At 46.5% G+C, this 26,473-nt stretch overlaps 1 protein-coding gene across 1 annotated transcript; it reads left to right on the forward strand.

Annotated features, from left to right (window-relative positions):
- The first annotated feature begins 481 nt into the window (after nt 1–481).
- Nucleotides 482–23,544, forward strand: gucy1b1 (guanylate cyclase 1 soluble subunit beta 1). The gene is made up of 13 exons (XM_056585863.1): nt 482–619; nt 959–1,032; nt 1,733–1,833; nt 2,291–2,409; nt 2,608–2,805; nt 4,093–4,323; nt 6,684–6,800; nt 7,152–7,285; nt 14,978–15,175; nt 17,956–18,193; nt 19,735–19,875; nt 21,786–21,940; nt 22,431–23,544. The coding sequence occupies exons 1-13, from the start codon at nt 617–619 to the stop codon at nt 22,567–22,569; spliced, it is 1,848 nt and encodes a 615-aa protein (XP_056441838.1). The 5' UTR covers nt 482–616; the 3' UTR covers nt 22,570–23,544.
- The last annotated feature ends 2,929 nt before the right edge of the window (nt 23,545–26,473 follow it).

The raw sequence follows: 26,473 nt of genomic DNA on the forward strand, positions 1-26,473 counted from the left end.
ATAATTCTGTATTGTATTATATAAATGTACTGGAGATATATATATATATATATATATATATATATATATATATATATATATATATATATATATATATATATATATATATATATATATATATATATATATATATATATATATATATATATATATATATATATATATGTATATATATATATATATATATATATATGTATATATATATTATTTACAATTTTATAAATAAATATATATATTTATATATATACGTATGTATACATAAAGATATAGACACATAACATTAATCACACTGGGGTACTCATTTGTATATCTTTCTGAAGATGATCCCTACGCCTTGCCAGGGTCACACGCTCTCTAGGCATCTCTGATCTGGTGAGGACCTCTGGATTATCAACATCATTGGTTCAGCCCTCAACCCGCTTCCAGTGGTCTCTATTAACATGCGTCACCGCCTCCTGACCACCTATTGGACGACGTAAGAGTCGGAGCTGGCTCGGGAAAAAAGGAATGGACGCTCCGCGACGCAGCAGCATCCATAACAAGTGATGAGGGTTTTATAAAATACGACAGTCACATCCCAAAATATACAACGAAAGAACGAAGAGCAGCCTATATAATGGTACGTGCATCGTGTTTTTACGTCGTCCACAAGCTATTATACTTCAAGTGTATTTGCGGACGTCGGACGATGGGGATGCGGTCTATTTTCGTTTGACGTTTCCTGCTCAGACAGGGACCACTATTTGGTTATATATAATACGATATCATGTTATGGTATACTGTTTATGATATGAATGCATACATGTCTGTTGACAATTAATATTATGGTCGTGGGAGTATATTGATGTCAGCGCATCATGTACCTTGGTAGCGAAGAGGATATAGCCTAAGAGTAAATATACATTTTATTTTTCAGTTTCAGTCTGCTCTGCGGTATACAATGTTATTTACATTTCAGTATGGCTTTGTGAACCACGCGTTGGAGCTGCTCGTACTGAGGAACTATGGTCCGGGGATTTGGGAAGATATCAAGTGAGTTTTTGAGTCCATGTTGCTTTTCTGGGTACAACTCGAAACGATTGATAAACTATGGGTCAAAGCAATCAAACTTTTTCCAGAAAATTTGTTAAGCAAACAGGCTTACCCCAATCAACGAAATTTGAAATGTACTATGTTCAATACACTTCAAGAAATAGGCTAAAATGGGTAATAAAAGTGATTTTATTTAAGAATCCTCACCAAAAACGTTCAAAAGCTTTTCAGTGCAAACATAACTAGCCTGCAAGAGAAATGCCCAGCGATCATTCACTGTGTATTATTTCAGCAGACTCAAATATTTGGCTTTGTGACCGTTTAAAGTTTAAATGTGTTCTGTTAGGCTCCTGTGAACTCACCCAGCCTTAAAAGAAAAGCTTTTTTCCCCCTCAAATCTTTTTTTCTTTTTCATCATCTCTTCCCAAGTATATCCATAAACCATAACTGATAAATAGTGTGGCTACTTGTAGCCTATTTTGAGCTTTGCTAAAATTACAGAATGTGCAGATTTGACACGTAATCTTTTTCAAAATGCCATTTGGGTTGTTTGTTCAGCTGTTAACACTCAGGAGCACACATTCCTGGCTACACTGTAGAAGCATCTCTATATTCCATCTTATCAACTGTCATCTCTTCCAACAGTTGGTGTCAACAGAGATCCATATGATTCAGATGGAAATATGTCTGTTTGTTGCAGGCGAGAGGCCCAGCTGGATGTCGAGGGCCAGTTCCTAGTGAGAATTATTTACGATGACGCAAAAACCTACGATCTTGTGGCAGCCGCCAGTAAAGTCCTCAGTAAGTGATGTGTTTAGTCTTTGTTCTTTTTTATAACTGGTTTACACACTACCTTACTAAGAATCATTCCTATTGAATTACTACAGTATACACTAGAGGGGGGGGGGGGTGGGCTAGTGGTTAGGGTGTTGACTCCCAGCTGAAAGCTTCTGGGTTCCAACCCCAACACCTGAGTCTAAAGGCTCGGGCGTACTTTCTGCGTTGTGCGTCCGCGGAAATGTACTGGTCGTGCGGATGAGCATGTGCTTCCGTTCATTCGCGGACCGTATACGCTAGATGCTAGATGCCTCCTATCTCCTTCCCGCCCCTTAGTGAGAGGTAGGAATCTCTCATACAATTTCCCGTAGGCATAATCGAAATTTACATTCTGCAAAATATTTTATTTAATTTTATTACTATTTAGAACAGATGTGTTCATATGGAAGTAAAGCTAACTGTTTAATATCATGTGTTTCAGAAATTGACGCAGGGGACATTTTACAAATGTTTGGGAAGATGTTTTTCGAGTTTTGCCAGGAATCGGGATACGACACTATCCTGCGAGTGTTGGGGTCAAACGTCCGCGAATTCCTCCAAGTAAATATGGCTCGATTTTTAGGATTTCAGGTCATAAGTCAATTCATGGAAATTCATCACTGCATCAATTCAATCGTCCAGACTCCCTCCAAGAGTTTCCAATCTGTAGGATCCGGAAAATACCCATGCAAAATCTGTCATTTTGTAAAAGTATCCTCTTTTTACCCCAGTGTTTGTAATTGCAAATGTCTTCATCAGAACCTGGATGCCCTTCACGACCACCTGGGCACCATCTACCCCGGGATGAGGGCCCCGTCGTTCCGCTGCACGGACGCGGAGCGAGGCAACAACCTGATCCTGCACTACTACTCCGAGAGGGAGGGACTGCAGGACATCGTGATCGGCATCATCAAGACCGTGGCCCAACAGATCCACGGCACCGAGATCGAGATGAAGGTTCGTTTCGGTGCTCTAACTTTTATTGTGAAGGAAAGCTAAGACCCCCCCCCCCCCCCGCGCGCGTTTTGCGGTGAATGCTTCATATTCTTTCCAAAACTTTTGTTGTAACCTTGTTATTCAGAATGTGCTCAACATCATCCCTTTTTGTTTAAATGGGTGTAATACTGCCATCAAACATTGTGGTTTTATTCTGTGCATGTGTGTGTGTGTGTCTGTGTGTGTGTGTGTGTGTGTGTGTCGGGGTCAAGATGCCGCGCTGTGTGTGTGCGTGTGTGTGTGTGTGTGTGTGTGTGTGTGTGTGTGTGTGTGTGTAAAGGTTAGAATGTGTGTGTGTGGAGTTTGTCTTGGTGCGATGAAGAAGGAAAACATCCTTGTTTTCTCTTCACATTCCAAGTTAAATTTACAGAGAATATTAGCAAATTTGAGCTGAGCTACGTTTACCTTGACCCTTGAGTGTGCGTGCGTGCGTGCGTGCGTGCGTGCGTGCGTGCGTGCGTGCGTGCGTGCGTGCGTGCGTGCGTGCGTGCGTGCGTGCGTGCGTGCGTGCCTGCGTGCCTGCGTGTGAAAGCTGGATAATTCTGGTATGTCCCCAGGGGAATACCGCCTTCCCTCCGTTCACCAGGTAGCTATCCTTAGCTCCGCTCTGAACTAATCACTGTGCTGAGATGCTCGACAACGGCCTCCATGAGATCACTTGTGTAACACCAGAAATAAAGAGAACAGGAAAAAATAAGAACCGTCAGGTGTTCCAAATGTGACACCCAAGTCTCTGGCGCTGTTGCCCACCGTTGCTATGGCAACAGGGCGCAGACAGTCCGCTCCCCGCGACACTGCGCCTTATTGCTGTACTCCCATTGGACGGGATGACACAAATACACGCACACACATGCACAAACACACACGCACACACACTTGTTACGTGACAGCACCTGTTTAACACTAGCAGTACTATGTTATGTCCATCGTGTTTTTCAGACTCTTAAGAAATGTCATGAAAGAAACAGTTTTTATGTGAAAAGTCCACATGCAGCATTGTCAAGTAATTTGCAGTTGTAAGATACAATCTTTTGGAAATCTGCTCTTTAAACAAACAAAAGGTTCTAATAACCCCTTTTTCGAACTACAAACACTAGTTCCCCCACAATATAACCCGGCACAGTTTTAACAACAGGGTTTAAAAAGCGTTTCCGCCTTCTGACAAAAGAATTCCGTTATTCTAAAGTAAAAATCGCTGTTCCACAAACCAAGCCCTTCTTCAGTTCCTGAAAACCAAATGCCCTCCAGGTGATCCAACAGAAGAGCGAGGAGTGCGACCACATCAAGTTCCTGATCGAGGAGAAGGACTCGGAGGAGGAGGCCTTCTATGAGGACCTGGACGGCTTCGAAGAGAACGGCACCCAGGAGACTCGCATCAGCCCCTACACCTTCTGCAAGGCCTTCCCCTTCCACCTCATGTTCGACAAGGACCTGGTGCTCACGCAGTGCGGGAACGCTATCTACCGTGTGCTGCCCCAGGTGACCCCCCTGCACACGCACACACATGCACACATGCACACACACACACACACACACACACACACACACACACACACACACACACACACACACACACACACACACACACACACACACACACACACACACACACACACACACACACACACAAACAGACATACACAGTGTGTTCTAAATAATATGGTTCCGCTGTTCTTACTGACCTGGTTCTGCTGTTCTTTATTACCTGGTACTACTGGTCTTACTGACCTGGTTCTGCTGGTCTTAATGACCTGGTTCTGCTCTTCTTACTGAGCTGGTTCTACTGGTCTTAATGACCTGGTACTACTGGTCTTAATGACCTGGTTCTGCTCTTCTTACTGACCTGGTTCTACTGGTCTTAATGACCTGGTACTACTGGTCTTATTGACCTGGTTCTGCTCTTCTTACTGACCTGGTTCTAGTGTTCTTAATGACCTGGTTCTGCTCTTCTTAATGACCTGGTTCTAGTCTTCTCAATGACCTGGTTCTGGTGTTTTAATGACCTGGTTCTGCTCTTCTTACTGACCTTGTTCTAGTGTTCCTAATGACCTGGTTCTGCTGGTCTTAATGACCTGGTCTCTGTGTTCTTAATGACGTTGTTCGGCTCTTCTTAAAGGGATACTTCACCCATTCAGAACCGGCGTTCTATCATTATAAAATCACTATTGTAATATATAAAAAAAGTTTTTTTTCCTTCAGTCTAACCCAGTTTTCCCTTGGCCCAGCTTTCCTGATCTAATTTTCTCCCGAGATGACGTCAAAAGACGCGTTTGACGTCATGTCAGGAGAACTTTGCTTGCCTGCTAGAAGGGCCGAGGACTACAAACCACTGGTTCCGCAAATTTGTGAGCCCACCAATAATGAATGAGGGGGGGCGGGAGCTCTTGACGAGATGTAAACACAATGTCCGCCATGTTTCTTCACCGCTTAGCTAGAGAACAAAATTTCAATGTCAAACAGCCAAAGTGGATTTAGAAAATCTATTATTGGATTCAGACATTCTGGGCTATTCGTACGAGCCAGAATACAGCCAGGAAGAATTGACGAAGAATAGAGGGGGAGGCTGCTGCGGCGGCTGCAGCTGAACAAGCCTTGCCTGTTGCCGAGGACGAGGAGCCGGAGCGAGCCGGTTTGCTCTGTTCGCCTATAGACACTAACACAGAGTCCCTGTGCGGCAGCAAATTTCAGCAATGCCAGTTTCTTCTAAAATAAATGGCTGAATCTGGCGAGGATGGGGCCATGTGTGTAACCTCTCACCCAGGCTTTACGCCTCATCTGAACAGTTGGGTATTGGATACATATTTCCGGGCCCAGAAAGTGAACTGGAAACGCCAGCCAAAGCCCGCCGAGAGAAACAGACGTCGGAACATAGAGTAAGTGTTTGTTTTTTTACCAACACATTTGCTACAATAGTTTTGAGTCCCGGGGAACGTAACAATGTAGTTATCCGAAAGTAGCCGATCTTATTGGAAGAGCATAGGCTACGTCAGTTAGCTTGAAGTCGGTGTAATGCTGTATAAGCTACTCAAGGCATCATTTACTGTGTCTTGCTTTGCTAACGTTGTTCTCTTTCTTTCTTAGACATTATCGGCTTCCTGTGTTATCCAGGCCATCAGAGCTAATTACTCAGCACAAGATGGGCACTACCGTGGCTACCAGGAGACAGTAGATGCTCAAGATGAGCTGTGACTATTTCGACTCTAACGCACCCTACACGTTTTATTTTTGTAAATACTTTTTTCCTGAATAAAACTTCAAATTCATGTTGGTTGTTGTGATTTGTTTACTAACCCGAAAGTAAACAAAAGAAAAAACTAAACAAGTTTAGTTACACTAAAGTAGGCCTACTGTATAAGATAAACATTTATTTCAACTGGGGAGAAAAGGTTGATTACAAATACTTGATATGCTGAGCTACTGTAATTAGCAAATGTTTTTATCTTGTACAGTAATATACAAATGATTAGTTTGAAAACAGGAGGGCAGAAGTCTAAACTAGTCAACGTATCACGGGGATATGTTTACACAAAGTTTGCTCACGCTACCACCCGCGCTAGGACCATGGGTCATTCCCCCTACAAACGGAAACAGGCGGGCGGTGCAACGAGCGCAATGCACTGTGGTAGTTGGAGGATTTCTTACTCTTGAGCCAGAGAGACACTCTCTGCCTTTTCTTAGGCTAGGATGAAACGATTTAATTGATAATACATAGAATTATTGACTTCATATATCCTTCATATCTCCACCTGTGAAGTATCCCTTTAATTACCTGGTTCTGCTCTTCTTACTGACCTGGCTCTTTTCTCCTTACTGAGCCGGTTCTGTGCTGTGCTCTCCAGCTCCAACCAGGGACCTGTAACCTCCCGTCGGTCTTCTCCCTGGTGCGTCCGCACATCGACTTCAGCTTCCACGGCATCCTCTCCCACATCAACACCGTGTTCGTCTTGCGGAGCAAGGTATGCAGAGACAGGAGAAGATGAGCTAGGAAACCCTTCATTCATCCCCTGAACTGGACAGATATTCAGAGTTTACAGTGGGCAACAATGAAAGGCCAGCACAAATCAAACAACAAAAATGACATCAGCAGTGAAGCCAATGTACACGTGAACAAAGTGTATCCATTTTCTAATTCTTTAGATTATTGACAACAGTCGTATTCTGTTTTATTTTGATACACATTTGTTTTGATAATTGTTTATTTATAATAAATTTATTTGATGTCGATGATGGTGATAATGGGGAGGGTGGTGATGAGGACTATGATGATGATGATGGTGAATATGAGAATGATCGTGGTCCCCCCCCAGGAGGGCCTGCTGAACGTGGAGCCGGTGGAGAACGAGGACGAGCTGACAGGCGTGGAGATCAGTTGTCTGAGGCTGAAGGGCCAGATGATCTACCTGCCAGAGGCCGAGAACATCCTCTTCCTGTGCTCCCCCAGGTAGGCCCCGCCCACTCCTCAGGTACCGCCCACTCCTCAGGTAGGCCCTCGCCAACTCCCCTAAGCAGGCTCCGCCCACTCCTCAGGTAGGCCCCGGCAACTCCTCTAAGCAGGCTCCGCCCACTCCTCAGGTAGCCTGCCGGCAACTCCCAAAGGTATTTATTATCTTTCAATAGTTAAATAGTGATAACTGTTAACTGTGCGGCGTTTGGCAGGACCCAAGTGCACAGACTGACGACAAGCGTTACAAGAGTTTATTCAGATGCTGGATCAGCAGGCAGAGAGTAGTCAGCAGGCAGAGGTCGGCAACGGGAGGGCAGATGGGCAGTAGAGAACGGGTGAACAGACAGACCGACAGGGACGCGACGGCGATTGGGAGGTCAGGCAGGCGAAAGCAGGGGAGGCAGGCTGGTTGATCAGGAGTCGGGGGCAGAGGAGCAGACAGACCGATAGGGGCAATTCCTCTGAGACCTCGGAGATTGCGTCCTCCGTAGAGGAGGAGGACGCAACATCGAAGTCCCTTCTCCCCGGCAGGTCAGAATAACCACTCGCCGGTGGAACTGTAGCGGGCGGACGGGCAGGCGGGGCAGGTTGGTCAGGATGGGATCGGTGGAAGTCAGAGATAAGACGGGGGTCCATGACGAAGCGAGCTGGGTTCCAGGAGCGCTCCTCCGGGCCGTACCCCTCCCAGTCCACCAGATACTGTACCCCACGTCCACGGCGGCGGGAGCGAAGGAGGCGCCAGACAGTGTATACCGGGACGCCGTCGACGAGCTGAGGGGGAGGAGGAGGCGGAACGAGAGGAGCCAGTGGGCTCTCCTGGACGGGCTTGAGTCGGGAGACGTCGAACATCGGGTGGATCCTCATGGCCCTAGGGAGCCGAAGGCATACCGCCGGCGGGTTAATGACACGAGCGACGGGGAAGGGTCCTATAAACCTGGGGGCCAGCTTGCAACTCTCCAGCTTAAGGGGAAGGTCTCGGGTGGAGAGCCAGACCTTCTGGCCAGGCCGGTAGGCAGGGGCCGGCGAACGGTGCTTGTTGGCGGCGGCAAAGTGGCGACCTGCAGCCCTAGAGAGAGCAGTGCGAGCCCGGGTCCAGGTGCGTCGACAACGCCGGTTCAGGGCTTGGACCGAAGGGCAGGAAGACTCCTTCTCCAGGTCGGGGAACATGGGTGGTTGGTACCCGTAGGCGCACTGAAAGGGAGAGAGACCGGTGGATGAACAGGTGAGGTGTTATGCGCATATTCTACCCATACCAGTTGGTTGGACCAGGAGGCCGGATTGCGGTTCACTAAGCATCGAAGGGTGGTCTCCAGGTCCTGATTGACTCTCTCCGTCTGTCCAATTGACTGGGGATGGAAGCCGGAAGATAGACTGACGGTAGCCCCGACTAGACTGCAGAATTCCCTCCAGAAAACCGAGGTGAACTGGGGCCCCCGGTCAGAGACGACATCGGTGGGTAACCCATGGAGGCGGAAGACGTGGTGGAGGAGCAGGTATGCAGTCTCTCTGGCAGAGGGGAGTTTAGTAAAGGGGATTAAATGGGCCAACTTACTAAACCGATTTACAAGGGGGAGGACGACAGTGTGGCCCTTGGACGCAAGAAGACCGGTCAGGAAGTCTCCCTCTCTTATACGGACCAGGTGGTAGGCATTCCTCAGGTCGAGTTTGGTGAAGACCGTTGCCCCCTGGAGCTGCTCAAAGGCGGAGGAGAGTAGTGGAAGGGGATAGCGGTTCTTCACCGTAATGTTGTTCAGACCTCGATAATCGATGCAGGGTCTCAGGGACTTGTCCTTCTTGCCCACGAAGAAGAACCCGGCCCCAGCCGGTGACGAGGAGGGTCGGATGATCCCTGCGGCTAGGGAACCCTGGATATAGTCCTCCATGGACTCTCACTCGGGAGCAGAGAGGGAGTACCAGCGTCCCTTGGGGGGTGAAGTGCCCGGAAGTAGGTCGATGGCACAATCGTAGGGACGGTGAGGGGGTAAGGAAGTGGCCCTGGCCTTATTGAAGGCTTCTCTGAGGTCATGGTAAACGGCAGGAACCCCGGAGAGGTCCAAGGCTGGAGCAGGATCGAGAGTAACAGGCGACGGTGAAGGGATCCTGAGACAGGACTGCTGACAGATGATCCCCCAATCTCGGATGGAGCAAGTAGACCAGTCGATGTTGGGGTTGTGTCTGCGAAGCCAGGAGTGACCTAAGATGACCGGCTGGTTGGGTGTAGACAGGAGCATGAATTTAATGGTCTCTCTGTGGCCTCCCGGCAGGAGCATGTGCACAGGGTTTGTCCGGAAAGTTACCCTCCCCAGCACGTGTCTATCCAGAGCTCTGGCGGAGATCGGTAATGGCAGTTTCTCTGGATGGAGTCCCAGACGAAGAGCGATGGACCGATCCATGATGCTCTCGTCTGCGCCAGAATCGACAAGGGCGGTTATGGGATGGGTACCGGAGGGCAACAGGAGCTTACCGGAGAGGGTGGGTCTTGTTGATGAGGCAGAGTCTGGGATGGAGCTCACAAGTATGCCTCTGGTTACTGGTGAGCTGTGGCTTTTACCGGGCATTGATCGGCGAAGTGTCCAGGCTGGCCGCAGTACAGACAGAGGTTCTGCCTCCGTCTTCTCTCCTTCTCCTCCGGAGAAAGATGGGTGTGGCCCAGCTGCATTGGCTCCGGACTCCCCATTGTCAGGGGAGCGGTTGGGGTCAGCGGAAGAGAGGCGGTGGTTGCCGGGGACCACGGGCGAAAAGGACTGCGTGGCGGGGCCTCAGAACGCCTCTCCCTCCTGCGAGCCTGGATTCGGAGGTCGAGGCGTCTAGCGAGCTCGATCAGGGCTTCCAGTGATGACGGCGGGTCGTAGGTAACGAGCTCATCCTTGATGTACCCAGCCAGCCCTTGTAGGAAGACATCGCGGAGGGCGGCCGGGTTCCAATCACACATGGGAGCCCTGGTGCGGAAATCGATGGCATAGTCCGAGAGTGAACGGCTTCCCTGGAACAGGGCTAACAATTCTCGGCCGGCTTCGGCTCCCAGAGGGCCGGTCCCGAAGACTCTCCTGAGCTCTTCGGCAAAGGAGCGGAAGGAGTGGCAGGCGGAGGTCCCTCTCTGCCACTCAGCTGTGCCCCAAAGACACGCCCATCCGGAGAGAAGATTTATTGCGTAAGCCATACCCGGGCCTCTTCGGAGGCGAAAGTGAGTGGCTGAAGGGAGAAGATAATTGCGCAATTGCACAGGAAGGTATTGCAGGTGGTAGGGTCGCCATCGTAACGTTCGGGGACTCCTACACTAGGCTCCCGGGGTAGAGAGGCCGGAGTCTCGGTCGCCGCTGGATCAGGAGGTGGAGCGGTGGTGCCGGTCTCGACGTTCGCCAGTTTCTGGCGGATCTGTGTCAGGTCTTGCTGTCCCTGAGCCGTGGCGGCCATCACATGCTGTAGTCCGCTCTCCAACCCGGAGATGCGGTCGCCCGTCTGGGCTGGTCCATTGTGCACAGACTGACGACAAGCTTTGAACAGTTACAAGAGTTTATTCAGATGCTGGATCAGCAGGAAGAGAGTAGTCAGCAGGCAGAGGTCGGCAACGGGAGGGCAGATGGGCAGTAGGGAACGGGTGAACAGACAGACCGACAGGGACGCGACGGCGATCGGGAGGTCAGGCAGGCGAAGGGTCGAAAGCAGGGGAGGCAGGCTGGTTGATCAGGAGTCGGGGGCAGAGGAGCAGACAGACCGACAGGGGCTGGGCGGCAGGCAGGATAGTCAGGCAGGCAGGGATCAGAGAACAGGCAGGATAGTCAGACAGGCAGGGATCAGAGATCAGGCAGGATCGGAGGTGGGTCAGGATTTGAAGTCGCGGGAAAGCACTGTGAAACACAAGAGACAATCTGGCAGGGAATGTTTGGAAGGAGAGGACTGATATAGGGGGAGCACAGGTGAAGGTGGTTTGGTTAATTAGGAGTCATCAGAGTGGCAGGCAGGTGAATGGGAAAACCAGGAGCGGACCATGACAATAACGACTTTTTTCTGTCGCAAAGGCATGCAAAGGCACAGGCATGTCAAATTAGCGCACACACACACACACACACACACACACACACACACACACACACACACACACACACACACACACACACACACACACACACACACACACACACACACACACACACACACACACACACATACACATACTGCCATTGGTATATAAAAACAACAAAATTCCCACCTACTCACACACTTGAATCCCAACTCCCACAGGAATACCACGGGGCCCACCATGACGATGCTGAAACGACGCGGGTCCTTTCAGCAGCAAATTCTCGTCATGCTTACTAAACCAAGTATTATTACTGTAATTAAACCATGAATCACGTCCCCTGCTCTCATTATCCAGAGGGGGTTGCATGTGCTCGTATTCGGCCCTCCATTAGGCAACCTTTTGCCTCACGATCGTTTTAACAGCCATTATATCTCTGCTCACATCCAGCAGCCCGGACGGCTGAAGCAGCTAAATAAATAGCTGATGAATTAAAGAGCAAATAAAACCTCCCGAGGGAAAATTACGGCAGTTGGTTACGGTCATTTTCTCTTCTGCGCGGAACTCGTTAAGCATTTCTGTTATAAACATTGAATTACTGTCGCGAGTTGACATTAAGACGATGAGAACCAAGGAGGGGTCAGTCCTAGAGGTTCAGGGAATTAACCGATGAGTACTTGTCTGTGTTTAACTGTGTGTATACTCCTTTTGATTTGGGTTGTCGTCAATAGAAAGTCCCTCGTCACAGAATAATATTAGCCAAGAAAGTCCCTCGTTACAGAATCATATTAGCTTAACATTTAGCTCATCTGAAAAAAAAACCTTTCCCATCCAATACAAAAACACAGGAAATACATAAAACATCTCTGCCCGAACACAAGGTCCGGTTTTAGTATCGGAATGTTGTGATAAACCTGGACATGAAAAGGACACAAATAAAGACCCAATTTCAGAGTGTACCGCGTCAAAACAACACATATCTTGCTGCCTGTAAATGTATCATCATGTAAACTGCCAGATCCGTTAACGATCCATTCCCTCCACAAGCCCATGTGACTTAACCACAACCAATCACAGTTCTACAAAATCCATATCTATTTATATATATATAGATACATAAATATATAATCTCATTGTTTCTGTGCAAGGTTTCTCTGACCTTTTCCACCAGAGAGTTCAGTGCTGGCACAAGAATGGTTGCCCAGGGGCCGGGAGAGACAGACGGATTCAAAATGTCACCAAGACGTAGCGCTCTCCTTTGTCCCACGCTGCAGTCCTGGTCAGGGGGAGCTGGTGACATCACTGACCTGTGTGTGTTTGTTTGTGTGCGCTTCAGTGTGAGTGTGAGTGTGGGTTTGTGTATGTGTTTGTGGTTTTGTGTGTGTGTGTGTGTGTGCGTGTGTGTGTGTGTGTGTGTGTTTGTCTGTGTGTGTGTGTGTGTGTGTGTGTGTGTGTGTGTGTGTGTGTGTGTGTGTGTGTGTGTGTGTGTGTGTGAATGTGTGTGTTGGTGTGAGAGAGTGTGTTTGTGTTAGTCTGAGTGTGTGTGTGTGTGTATGTTTCAGTTCGTTCTCTCCTCCCCTGTGTCGGTCATCCCAGCTGCTGCTACTGTAGTCGCCGTAGTAACGCCTGAAACATATTTATTTCACGCTTTGGCGAGCAACGGGGCCAATGAAAGGATTGCCTTGGCTCAGGGAGCTTTCAGTGTGTGTGGTTTCTGTGTGTTTCTGTGTGTGCGAGTGTTTGCGTGTGTGTGTGTGTGCATGTGTGTGTGTGTGTGTGTGTGTAAGTGTGTAAGTGTGTGTGTGTGTGTGTGTGTGTGTGTGTGTGTGTGTGTGTGTGTGTGTGTGTGTGTGTGTGTGTGTGTGACTTAGAAGGTGCTTACGCGGCCTTAAGACTACTGTATGTGTACACTGGGAGGTGAGGGGAGTATGGGCTGGGGGTGGAGGGGCTGTACTGCTGTTGTCTGGGTCTTGTGGGGGGGGTGGTGTATTTCATTACAAATACATGAGATGGTAAACAGACTATGGCCATCTCTGGCTTTTTAAACTTACATGTAACACATGCAAGCATACACACACACACATACACACACACACACACACACACACACACACACACACACACACACACACACACACACACACACACACACACACACACACACACACACACACACACACACACACAAATACATACAAACACAGGTCTATCTTTGAATGCAGATGCAGCTCTCTGCTTGTCTTCCAGACAGCCTCTGCTCTCTCTCTAGAGGAGGGTGGAGGGTTATGGGATGCCATGTTCTTTACTGAAAATGTTTCATCGCTGTGATTTTTTGCATTGCCATGGTAACGATGTGAATCACAACAATAACACAAGGCGTTTTCTTTGTCACAAAGTAATTACGTGTGTGTGTGTGTGTGTGTGTGTGTATGTGTGAGATCGTGTGCACGTCCTTTGAGATCATTACGTGTGCATTGTACACAGTGTATTATTATTAGATCCATCAGACATTAGCTGACACCCAGCGCTGAACCGAGCTCGGAGCTAACATCCAGGTCTGAAGCGGCCCAGCCAGTGTGCAGTTGGCATGTCGCGTTATGTAACGTATGAACACGGCTACATTACTTTACGACGACGTTGGCAGAGCCATCTGTACGCACGCCAATGACCCTTATTTACAAATCCAGGGATTAGGGTTTCCGGAGCGTCTTCAAGTGGGGTTAGAGCACTTAAGTCCCCTTAATGTCTGAGACTCAGCACTCCAAGAATTAACCAGAACATAAACAACCACTCTGCCATAGAGAAAATGTTACTGTATCTGTGTATTTCCTTACAATGAGTACATGAGATGGTATGAAGAGAAATCTATAGAGAAACATATTATGTTTAACATTATATTAACTAACATAAATGTGGACATAAACAATCAAGGAAAATTTGTAAATATTACTTGCATTTTATTTTTTACAGTAACGCAAATAGTTACTTTCTCTGGTAACTTACTTTTATTAAGTTACCTTTATTCTATAGTAATTTAGTTACTAACTCAGTTACTTTTTGGAACAAGTAGTGAGTAACTATAACTAATTACTTTTTAAAGTAACATTCCCAACACTGCAAAAATGTAATTCCAATTGATCATTTCTACCATTTTTTTTATAATCATTGGTATCACCAATCAATGCACAATGGCGAAAAAATACAACCGAAACAGAGAGACAGTCCCACATGTCCAAGAATCTTCTCAGACTACAGACCCGAAGGACCCCACCCGAGCTCCACCTGCAGTACCCCCACCCACATCACACGTCTTTATCCTGGAAGCCTTGATGGATTTCCCCAATGCTCACCTTCGCATCCTTTGTAAATCTGCCTCTTCTGACATCACAAGTGGGCGCGTCCACCTAGATGTGTGCTGGATAGATCAACCTACCAGCCTACCCAGCGGACCGTAGCAAACGTTGCTCATCTATCCGTCATACATCTAGGTGGACACGCCCACTTATGATGTCACTAAAACACAGGAAGAGGCAGATTTTCGGCTTGTAACGGCTAATCAAACTCACACCCGGTGGTATAATATGTCACCTTTAATATAAAAAAATGTAAACAAATAACCACATGTATCGACATTGGTATTCCCGTCTTCTCTCCATGGCGTCCCCCAGCGTGATGAACCTGGACGACCTGACGCGCCGCGGCCTGTACCTGAGCGACATCCCGCTGCACGACGCCACCCGGGACCTGGTGCTGCTGGGGGAGCAGTTCCGCGAGGAGTACAAGCTGACCCAGGAGCTGGAGATCCTCACGGACCGCCTGCAGCACACCCTGAGGGCCCTGGAGGACGAGAAGAAGAAGACCGACCGGTGAGGGGAGGGGAGGGACTGAGGCTAAGCTCATTAGGCAGACTGTGAGGAGGAAGTGGGTGGTGAACACGTAGGATAGCCTCGCGACTGGGGTTGGAGCCAGAAGGCTCTGGGTTCCCACCTCAGTGTCCGATCTGAGGTGCTCTGCATAAAGGGTCTGAGTCTTAAACCTCAAGGTCTACCTGTCGACGGTCTGGAGCATGATGCTTGCTCCTGTTTTGTCTAAGTCCTTGTTTATTTATGTATTTCCAAGGTTTTACTCATTTCTAGAAATTGATATTCGGTCAACAATTATTTGGGGAAATGTTTGAGTGTGCCACAAAGAAGGGTTTACAAACCCTCCCCTGCCTCCTCTATCGTTATTTGAGTCCCAGTAATTCAGGGATTAATAGATCATATGGGTACAAGTGAGTGTCTTCAACCTCAAGTTTCTCCTTTAAAGTAAAGTAACGTTACCGTCAAACCCTCTAAAGCTTTAAATATAATCTCATGGTTTATGTTATGACGTGAACGATCATAATGATTGGATTAGAAAGGGAGGTTTTATGTGAACAATAATTGAGTCGGAAATAGTTGACCGTAGACAATCACAGTTACAATAACAATTTCCCATCATTATACCAGCATTATGAAAGATTATTGTGATGTTTGTCACAGACTTCTATCTGGAGTCCTGAGGACATGTTTCTCTATGTTGAGTTGATGATAATAGTTGAGTGGTGGATAAGGGGCGTAGCCGCGCCACAACGCCTCCTCCCAGGGAGAGACATGTTTGATTAGATGAAGATCCGTCGGGGTGGAGGAGGAGAAGGTGTAGATAGAGGAGGTTGAGGTGGTGGCGAAGGTGGAGGAGGAGGTGGAGAAAGGGGTGGAGGAGCAGATGGAGGAGGTGGAAGAGGGGGAGGTAGAGGAGGTGGAAGAGGTGGAGGTAGAGGAGGAGGAGGTGGAGGAAGAGAGGGTTGAGTTGGAGGCGTAGAAGGAGGAGGATGTGGGAGAGGAGGTGGAAGATGCCCAGGGAGATAGTGGGGAACAATGTTTAGAATTCACATCCACCACCCTCCTTCTTCCCCTTCCACTGCTCTTAGATGTCTGACACAACGTCAGCACAACAACACAACGGCACACAACGCAGCTCAATATGTGGATCATTCCCAAGCCTCGACATGGTTAACCAAAAAAAACGTAGAATGAGAGTGAACTATGTTGAAAGATAGTTATTTATTGGTTGTTCATGAGTGTGTTTTCATGCATGCATGTGTTACTCCCCCCCCACCCTCAGGCAGATCTTATCTTTACTGTTACCATAGAAACAACACCCTCCCCAACACGAGAACAGCTTGCTTAAGGAATTTGCCAAAAGACGGTGGTGGTTCTTGGAATGCTGATGGCGGTGGTAGTGGTAATAATTGTGGTGGAGGTGATGTTGATGGAGGCGGTGTTAATAGAGGTGTTGGTGCTGGTGCTGTTAATGGAGGCGGTGGTGGTGATGATAGTGGTGATGTTAATGGAGGCGGTGGTGGTGGTGGTGGTGGTGATGTTAATGGAGGCGGTGGTGATGGTGACGGTGGTGATGTTAATGGAGGCGGTGGTGGTGATGATAGTGGTGATGTTAATGGAGGCGGTGGTGATGGTGACGGTGGTGATGTTAATGGAGGCGGTGGTGGTGATGATAGTGGTGATGTTAATGGAGGCGGTGGTGGTGATGATAGTGGTGATGTTAATGGAGGCGGTGGTGATGGTGACGGTGGTGATGTTAATGGAGGCGGTGGTGGTGGTGGTGGTGATGTTAATGGAGGCGGTGGTGATGTTAATGGAGGCGGTGGTGATGGTGACGGTGGTGATGTTAATGGAGGCGGTGGTGATGTTAATGGAGGCGGTGGTGATGGTGACGGTGGTGATGTTAATGGAGGCGGTGGTTATGGTGACGGTGGTGATGTTAATGGAGGCGGTGGTGATGGTGGTGGTGATGTTAATGGAGGCGGTGGTGATGGTGACGGTGGTGATGTTAATGGAGGCGGTGGTGATGGTGGTGGTGGTGATGTTAATGGAGGCGGTGGTGATGGTGGTGGTGGTGATGTTAATGGAGGCGGTGGTTATGGTGACGGTGGTGATGTTAATGGAGGCGGTGGTGGTGATGATAGTGGTGATGTTAATGGAGGCGGTGGTTATGGTGACGGTGGTGATGTTAATGGAGGCGGTGGTGGTGGTGGTGGTGGTGATGTTAATGGAGGCGGTGGTGATGGTGGTGGTGATGTTAATGGAGGCGGTGGTGGTGGTGGTGGTGGTGATGTTAATGGAGGCGGTGGTGATGGTGACGGTGGTGATGTTAATGGAGGCGGTGGTGATGGTGACGGTGGTGATGTTAATGGAGGCGGTGGTTATGGTGACGGTGGTGATGTTAATGGAGGCGGTGGTGATGGTGACGGTGGTGATGTTAATGGAGGCGGTGGTGGTGGTGGTGGTGATGTTAATGGAGGCGGTGGTGATGGTGGTGGTGATGTTAATGGAGGCGGTGGTGATGGTGGTGGTGATGTTAATGGAGGCGGTGGTGGTGGTGGTGTTAATGAAGGTGGCACTGGTGATTTTGTTGGAGGTGGTGGTGTTATTAAAGGTGGTGGTGGTGTTGATGGAGCTGGTGGTGTTAGTTGTTGTTGCGGCGGTATTGGCGGTTATAAGCCCAGATAGAAAGCTCACGAACAAAGCGTTCCTTTGTTTTCCCTTCGCGTTCCTCTGCTCTCTTCCTCTCTCCGGCGTTCATGACTTTGTGTCTTTATCTCCAGATTGCTCTATTCCGTCCTGCCGCCGTCTGTCGCCAACGAGCTGCGCCACAAGCGGCCCGTGCCGGCCAAGCGCTACGACAACGTGACCATCCTGTTCAGCGGCATCGTGGGCTTCAACGCCTTCTGCAGCAAGCACGCCTCGGCCGAGGGGGCCATCAAGATCGTCAATCTGCTCAACGATGTTTACACCCGCTTCGACATCCTGACCGACACGCGGAAAAACCCTTATGTATACAAGGTTAGAACCCCCCCCGCCGCCACCAACACGCATTCATTGTCCTGTTGTGCTTTCCGTCCCTGGCGTTTCAGATGCCAAACACACCGTCTCGACACAAAACCTTGGATGAAGTTGATTTTATAGATGTATTTTTTTGTACCTGATATCAGCCGTTTAGATGTGGCCAAACGACCGCACTCTGAGTCATTCTCTCTGCCTTCCAGAAGCACTGGTTAAAGAGAACAGTACGTAATAAGATCCAATAGTGGACATCACTTCATGCCGTCAAAGACTCGTTTTACAGCGTTTGAAGGGCCTTTTCACCCTAAAACAAACGCAGCCTCACCTCTCTGAGTTGCGGCGACCTCTCCACCAGCACAAGAATGGCTTTTATAGTCTCTGCAGCGAGGCAGATTTACACTCGAGGCTTTCAGACAAGAATGCACTTTAAGAAGCTAAACAGACACCGGCACTTCCCTGGGACGGGCTTCAGGCAGTGGGTCACCAAAAGAAGTAATATTTACGCTAGGATCCCAACAGACTAGGTGGTCCCACCCATCCTCTCTGCGTACACAGAGCCCCCTGAATGCCTTCGCGCTGAGGCAAGTGTTTAACGCATTGTCCTACAAGGTTTCAACATGACTTCTGGCCATGCTTCAAATCCAAACAACAAGGGCCATTGACACACACCCACACACACACACACACACATATACAAGTACAAGTTCACGCATGCATGCAAGCACACGCACACACACACACGCCAAAAGTGATCCTAAAAGACACTTGTGCACACACACAAAAGTTTTGTTCTTTTGTTCATCCCTAAAACACACAAGTTAATGGCCTAATAGACCTTATTCACCGAGCTGCCATCTTGTTTAGTTGGGCAGGGAAACCTTTGAATCTTGGTGGAGGCCGTGAGAACTCAATGGAATGCATTCTAAGGCCCTGTGTCCACATAGCAGGTATTTTCTGGCAGAACAGCGCTGGCCGGGAGCTGGGGAGCCTGGGGTTAAGCACTTTGGTGAGAGATTATTAATTATATTTTTAAATGACGAGGTATCACCGACCAGCGTTTTCATCGTCATTTTCAAACCACCTATCCGGGAGCGGGTCGCGGTTTTAGTTTTTTGATGTAACTTTGTTTTTTATCTTTATTTGACGCATCATAAAGTTCTGGATAGACGCACACGGCAAGAACAATTTCCCGCCCCTTCTCATATATGATTGGTTACCTGTAAAGCGGCCACAGTGACTTCACCAGCACCTTTTGAAAAGTTATTATAAGTTATAGATATTTTCAAGTAGAAGCGCTTTGAGCCCTCCATAAAAAGGTGCTTGGTGCAGCGGTTTGTTTCAGCAGGGAACACGCTCTCTCCTCTTTGGGGACAATTTAAAAACGCTGCCACTCAGGGAAATAATGCAACGTGGACGAGGGCCCTAAAAGCTCCCAGAGCCGCAGAACTAAAGACAATGCGTTGAGTTGTCATAGTAGGTACATAAACTGTAGGTTAATAAGCTCCCTGGAGTAACGCGTGAGTGTTCCCTGCCCCACCCAGGTGGAGACGGTGGGAGACAAGTACATGACTGTGAGCGGGCTCCCGGAGCCCTGTGCGCACCACGCCCAGTCCATCAGCCACCTGGCCCTGGACATGATGGAGATCGCCGGCCAGGTGAAGGTGGACGACCAGCCCGTCCAGGTAGGCCTTCTCTCGCCCAAGACAGTGTAGGAATTGGGAGGTGCGTTATACGGGGGATACAGGGTCAACAGACGTGGAATCACAGTCATATACATTTTTTGGGGTAATTAGGTTAATATATCCTAATAATTATCATATTTTTAAATTATCACGACAATAATATGTCCTTTATCCTGTTTCCGTTGTATCAATACTTATTAAAACATATGCTTTACTTTTGTCTAACTTTGCCAAATAGTTTTCACATTGAAGCAAAACAAAGCAGCCGTCTTGTTGATACAACACAGCACCCTTCTGTTTAACTAGAGTAGTTGAGTCTGTTATTGTAATTACAAAATATAACGGTTGATAAACTATGGAATATCATGTCTGGTTAACAAAAGTGTGTTTATTAGTGTTCAACAAAAAAAAAAAGAAAAAAAAGTTTTGGCAACAGCAGCGAGCTACAAATCATTCGCTGTGCCTCTGTGGTTAAAAATAGCCTGTGCTCTTGTATCGTGCCAAACAGATAGTTTGTTCATCACTCGGAACACAACAGCATTAAAGGGTCCTAGGCCTACTAACATAAACTCTACTTTAAACCCTCAGACGGTACATAAATATTCTTACATCCAGACTAAATATAAGTCCAAATACATTTGCTGCGGGAAGAGAAAAAGTTAATCGTTGCAGGTTCTAATTTCGTCTGCTGGCGATCTTTCTGGACCTCGACCAGGAGATATTTTCAGGAGCTTCTCAGGAACAAGCTATATGGATTCAGGCCAAGAGACAGCAGGCCTCTTTAGCTGTCAATGCTACTTAGGAGAACAAATCTTTCACTGAGCTCTTGTTTAGCATTCATCTGCAATCCTTGAAATGTTCAAGTGGTAGAACCAAAATGTGTAGAACATCGACAAAACGGTTTCGGCATTTTTCCGAACTTTTCATTAGAAACCCGATTAACCAACGGCTCCTGGGAAGTGGAATGGCGATTGTTGACAGGGCTTATCTCTGGACAACAAGAATACTTATAGGAATGTTGGTACTTCACATTTATATATGGATATATGGATATATATATATATTTATATATATATATATATATATATATATATATATATATATATATATATATATATATATATATATAGAGTACATATTTTAAGCAAGGTATTATGCCACACTGATGAAGAAAATTAGCACACTGCTTCACAAACAGAAACTGGGTTTGATGCCCTGCGATCCATAAACTGTGAAGAATGTATTCCCATGCGCTTTCTCCTTCCCTAAAAGGCCTACATGCAGAGGCCTCCACTGCTGCCACAGGTCCGCCAATCAGCAACCCTACCATTGTCTATTATAAAGTCACATCCATCCTCACCCCTTGTTTTTGTCATTTAGAAAAGAGTGAATACTACAATCACCATAGTCACCAAATAGGAACACAACGTTGTGTCTATATTAGGGACTAGCAGTGTAGCAGACCTCACACAGACACAGACCCAGACCCTGACACCAGGACCTCAGCCCGACTGACATTTAGTATAGACAAGCATATTGACACAGTCATGAACAGTGGAGACACAAATCACTGCTCTGCTTTCTGATTGGCTCCTATCTCAGACTGCAGTGCAACAAGTCGGAGGGCTGGCCAGACAGATGGGGAGGGAAGGGGGAGCCAAAGGGGGATAAAAACTAAACTAAAATAATTCAATGTTTTCAATGACAATATTTGTCCATTTTCGCACCACAACATACGTTTATTTTAGGCATATTCCACACATAGGAAAAATATGTGGTTCACCCCCTTTTATAAATAGTCAGGCAGTCATTTGCCTAGCAACAACTGACTTGGTGGAAGCTCTCACGTCCACATGCTGAGCTGTGTAAGATGCATGTTCTCCTGACCTTTGACCTGTCCTGCGGGCCAGATCACCATCGGGATCCACACAGGAGAGGTGGTGACGGGGGTCATAGGTCAGAGGATGCCACGCTACTGTCTCTTTGGCAACACGGTCAACCTCACGAGTCGCACGGAAACCACAGGAGAGAAGGGCAAGATAAACGTCTCAGAGTACACCTACAGGTAAGGTCACACTCTCTCTCTCTCTCTCTCTCGCTCTCCAACTCTCTCTAGCCCTCTTACTCTCTCGTTCTCTCTTTGTCCCTCTCTTAATCTTTTTCGGTCTCTCTCTCTTCTCTTACTTCCACTCTCTTACTCTCTCTCTCGCTCTCTCTCTCTTCATCCCTCTCTGACTATTTCTCTGGCACTCTCTATCTTCTCTCTCTCTGACTCTTTCGCTTGCTCTCTCTGTCTCTTTTTCCCTCACAAACTCTCTTCTCTGGCTTACTCTCAGTCTTTCTCTCCCTCCCTCTTTTTCTTGGACTTTCTCTGTGATAACGTATGTGGCGGGGTTTCAGAAAAGCGAGACCAAAGACAAAGACATATGTAGAGACAAAGAGTTCATGGGAGATGAAAGTCACAGATACTCAAGGGAGAATCCAAATTGTAACACTGCACTTGAATGTAAACTAATCTCCATCATCATAACATCACTTCCGGCCACTTCCTGCAGGTGTTTGCAGTCGGCGGAGAACTCGGACCCTCAGTTCGATCTGCAGTACCGGGGTCCCATCACCATGAAGGGGAAGAAGGAGCCCATGAAGGTGTGGTTCCTGTCCAGAAGAACTCCCCTAGAAGGCACCGAGAACTGAACTCCTTCTAAACGGCCCGGTAGAAACGTACAACGAAAACCATTTCCAAACACCCGGTTAGCGTACAACAAAAACTCCTTCTAAACGGCTTGGTAAACGTCAAACAAAAACCATTTCTAAATGCCTGGTTAACATACAACAAGAAGCTCCTTCAAATCGGCCTGGTAAACATACAAGGAAAAAAATCGAAACACCCGGTAAACATAAAATGAAAAATCATTCTAAATGGCCCGTAAACGTACAAAGAAAACTCCAAACTCTGAAGATAGAAAACAGATTGAGAATTGGCACATTCGCATAGGCTGTTGAACTGGAGTTTTTCGTCAGTGTAGTTGCTGCGGTTTGTGGGTGGGTGGGGCAGAGAATTAGCCGCAAACCTGCCATTTAATTTGGGTGAACACGACAATTTCGATTTCATTTTGAGTGCACTGCCCACCCCCCGTGCCCCCCTCGGTAACCTTGGTTACATCTTGATTCCTAGCTAGGAAACATGACCAGCATTACTTCATCTCACAGTGTGGTGACTTCCTCCTCCAAGCAATTTTAGGAATATATGTCAAATTAGCTCATTGGATGAACGACACCAAATATTGTAAAGTATATTATAAAGATAACAATAATATATTATATATGGTAAAGAATTTATATAGTATAAGTACATATTTAGCTACATGGATTTGGTCAAAAGAGTTTTAACTTCAATTCCCTTTTTAACAGTTAAATTCATATTTTTAACTCATCATGCTTTGCTGTCATTCCAGAGAAGTAGTCAACCCTCTCTTAGTGTGTTCCCTAACTCTCTAGTGTGTATGAGTGTGTTCCTTTACTCTCTAGTGTGTTTGAGTGTGTTCCCTACCTCTCTAGTGTGTTTGAGTGTGTTCCCTACCTCTCTAGAGTGTATGAGTGTGTTCCCTAACCCTCTCTACTGTATATGAGTGTGTTCCCTCACTCTCTAGTGTGTATGAGTGTGTTCCCCTAACCCTCTCTACTGTATATGAGTGTGTTCCCTCACTCTCTAGTGTGTATGAGTGTGTTCCCTCACTCTCTAGTGTGTATGAGTGTGTTCCCTCACTCTCTAGTGTGTATGAGTGTGTGCCCTAACTCTCTAGTATGTATGAGTGTGTTCCCTAACTCTCTAGTGTGTATGAGCGTGTTCCATAACTCTATAGTGTGGACGTCTATGATTGTGTACACACAACATAATGGCTCCAACGACCGTGGAATTGGCTACGATTCTCCTGATATCAAACCATAAAGTTTGATATCAGTTTTTAATAACATAACAGGATATCGTTTGTAGACTTGTTTGAACAAAGACGGGTCCCAAGTCCTGCTGGTTCCACGTGGAGGGCTCTAACCAGCGACAGTTCTTTGGACACCCTGGCCTCCCTCATGGTTCTCCTCTGACAGCCCTCGGTGGCGGCCGCTGACGGCCCTCGCTGACGGTCCTCGCTGACGGTCCTCGCTGATGGCCCTGAGTGTCGACCGCTCCAGAGTTAAGATCAGTTGAGGCTTACGCAATCCTTGGAGTTGTTTCCATTCACCAGCTGGGCAGCTTTATACTGTAACTGCACTACTGTACGTACTGGAGTTAGGATTGTACAATGTGTGAGCTTCTATACAGCCAACAATACAAGGATCGTTGTGAAACACCATGGGGACGAACACGGCATTATGGATTATGGGTTTACATGTTTTGAAAAGTGTCGTCCTGTGTTTCTTTGCTAGAAAGATGTTGTTTAGGCCTACTTGTTCACGATCAAATCCTTATTTGCTCTTAGATGAAAGATCGTAAAATGCTTCAAATGTATACAGATGACACACGAATAATAAGAAAGAACTTTTTCTACTGTTCTATGTACCATGTTTGAAACTCATCTTGATGATATAATATATTTTGTCTTGTTTAGTTCCGTTAATCTTTTAAGAATATTTTGCATTCGTGAAATTCATACACTTTCTTTCAGGAAATGCAGAACTTTGAACAAGATCGAAATATGCCAATTTTAGTAAGTTTGCATGGTTTTTCGTATACCACAAACTATATGGATAAAATATAAATTACACAGGTCACGAGCAAAATACAAGTTAGTATGAATCAACAAAAGTTAATTTGTATTGTATTAGTTTCACTATATATTAAAACACACTGATAGAAAAATGAAAAATATATTTTGTTGAAAAGAAAGTGCCAAAATTATGTATTTTACTTATACCGCCATTTGCAATCACTGTCATGTCAAATCGGTTATTGTTAAACTGCACTTAAGAAGGAGTGGGTCCAGATGACTGAATGCGGCATCAACTCTCTCCTCTCCCCTTGCCACCTCCTTATCCTCACAACCTCTAAACTGTGCCAAATCGCTTACCGGATTTCGTGGATATTTGTGTAAGAAATGACCACTGTCTATATTAGGGTTTGTGTTTGGCTTTTGTCTTGTTTAGTTGTCTAGTTCCGTTAATCTTTTAAGATTTTTTTGTATTCGTGAAATTCATACACTTTCTTTCAGGAAATGCAGAACTTTGAACAAAATCGAAATATGCCAATTTTAGTAAGTTTACATGGTTTTTCGTATACCACAAACTATATGGATAAAATGTAAATTACACATGTCACGAGCAAAATAGAACTTAATATGAATCAACAAAAGTTAATTTGTAATGTATTAGTTTCACTATATATTAAAACACACTGATAGAAAAATGAAAAATATATTTTGTTGAAAAGAAAGTGCCAAAATTATGTATTTTACTTATACCGCCATTTGCAATCACTGTCATGTCAAATCGGTTATTGTTAAACTGCACTTAAGAAGGAGTGGGTCCTGATGAAACAATGCGGCATCAACTCTCTCCTCTCCCCTTGCCACCTCCTTATCCTCACAACCTCTAAACTGTGCCAAATCGCTTACCGGATTTCGTGGATATTTGTGTAAGAAATGACCACTGTTGATATTAGGGTTTGTGTTTGGGTGAGAGGATAATATAAACAGATCATGCTAAACTGTTGTGATGCCTGCATTCATTCCTGTCTCTCTCCTTCAATGCCATCATGTGTTCAATACGTGTTGTTAAGAAGTTGGAGATAAGTCCTTGCGGCCTGAATTTATTATGCAGTCAGTCAATACTCCTGTATAGTGCAGGATTACAAGGCTGATTTGATGTCTTAAGTCTTAAGTGATTTTATTGAAGCAGCCCATCTAGTGGCTAGTTCAAGACTCACACTTGGTTAGGATAAGGTTTCATTTCCCAGGAGAATCCATATTTTATACAGTCTACCGCCAACATACAACGTAGGCCTACTTGTCCAAAGTGCATGTACTACCGACCCTGCGCCTGGCAAACTTGCCATTTTTCGGCATCAAATGTTGTAATAAAATATGAGTTGATTACATTACTGCAGTAACTGCAGAACTGTATCTGATGCTGGGCAACAACTGGCTGATAAGCTAGATGTGTGTGAATATAGATGATTAACTATTGATCCCACACATCTCTTCATCATTCCCCTCTAACATTAATACTGTCAAAGTAGAAAGGTCTCCGGTGATAAGAGGACTGAGAAAGGACAGTTCAGATACTTGGATTGTCCCTTCTGACCCTGACCTGAGTCTCAGGTCCTTGCAATCAATGTCTTATCAGACTGATGGCGAGCCAAACATCATTCAGCATCACAATGTGTACAAGGCCTATATTTACTTTATAACTTGAAGAGGTTATGGGAGGATTCAGATCAAAGTTCCACCTGGAGGAGACACAAGACCAGTGTTGTTACAATCAGTGTTCAATCAGTGCTTATAGGCCTTTATAAAACAGGGCTGCAAATCATTACAGCACCGAAATATGATAGACCTAGGCCGGCCTTCAATGACGTGGATCTGCTTTCCAATTCTCAAGAGTTGCT

This window comes from Gadus chalcogrammus, chromosome 3 (genome assembly GCF_026213295.1).
Source record: "Gadus chalcogrammus isolate NIFS_2021 chromosome 3, NIFS_Gcha_1.0, whole genome shotgun sequence".
Lineage (NCBI taxonomy): Eukaryota > Metazoa > Chordata > Actinopteri > Gadiformes > Gadidae > Gadus > Gadus chalcogrammus.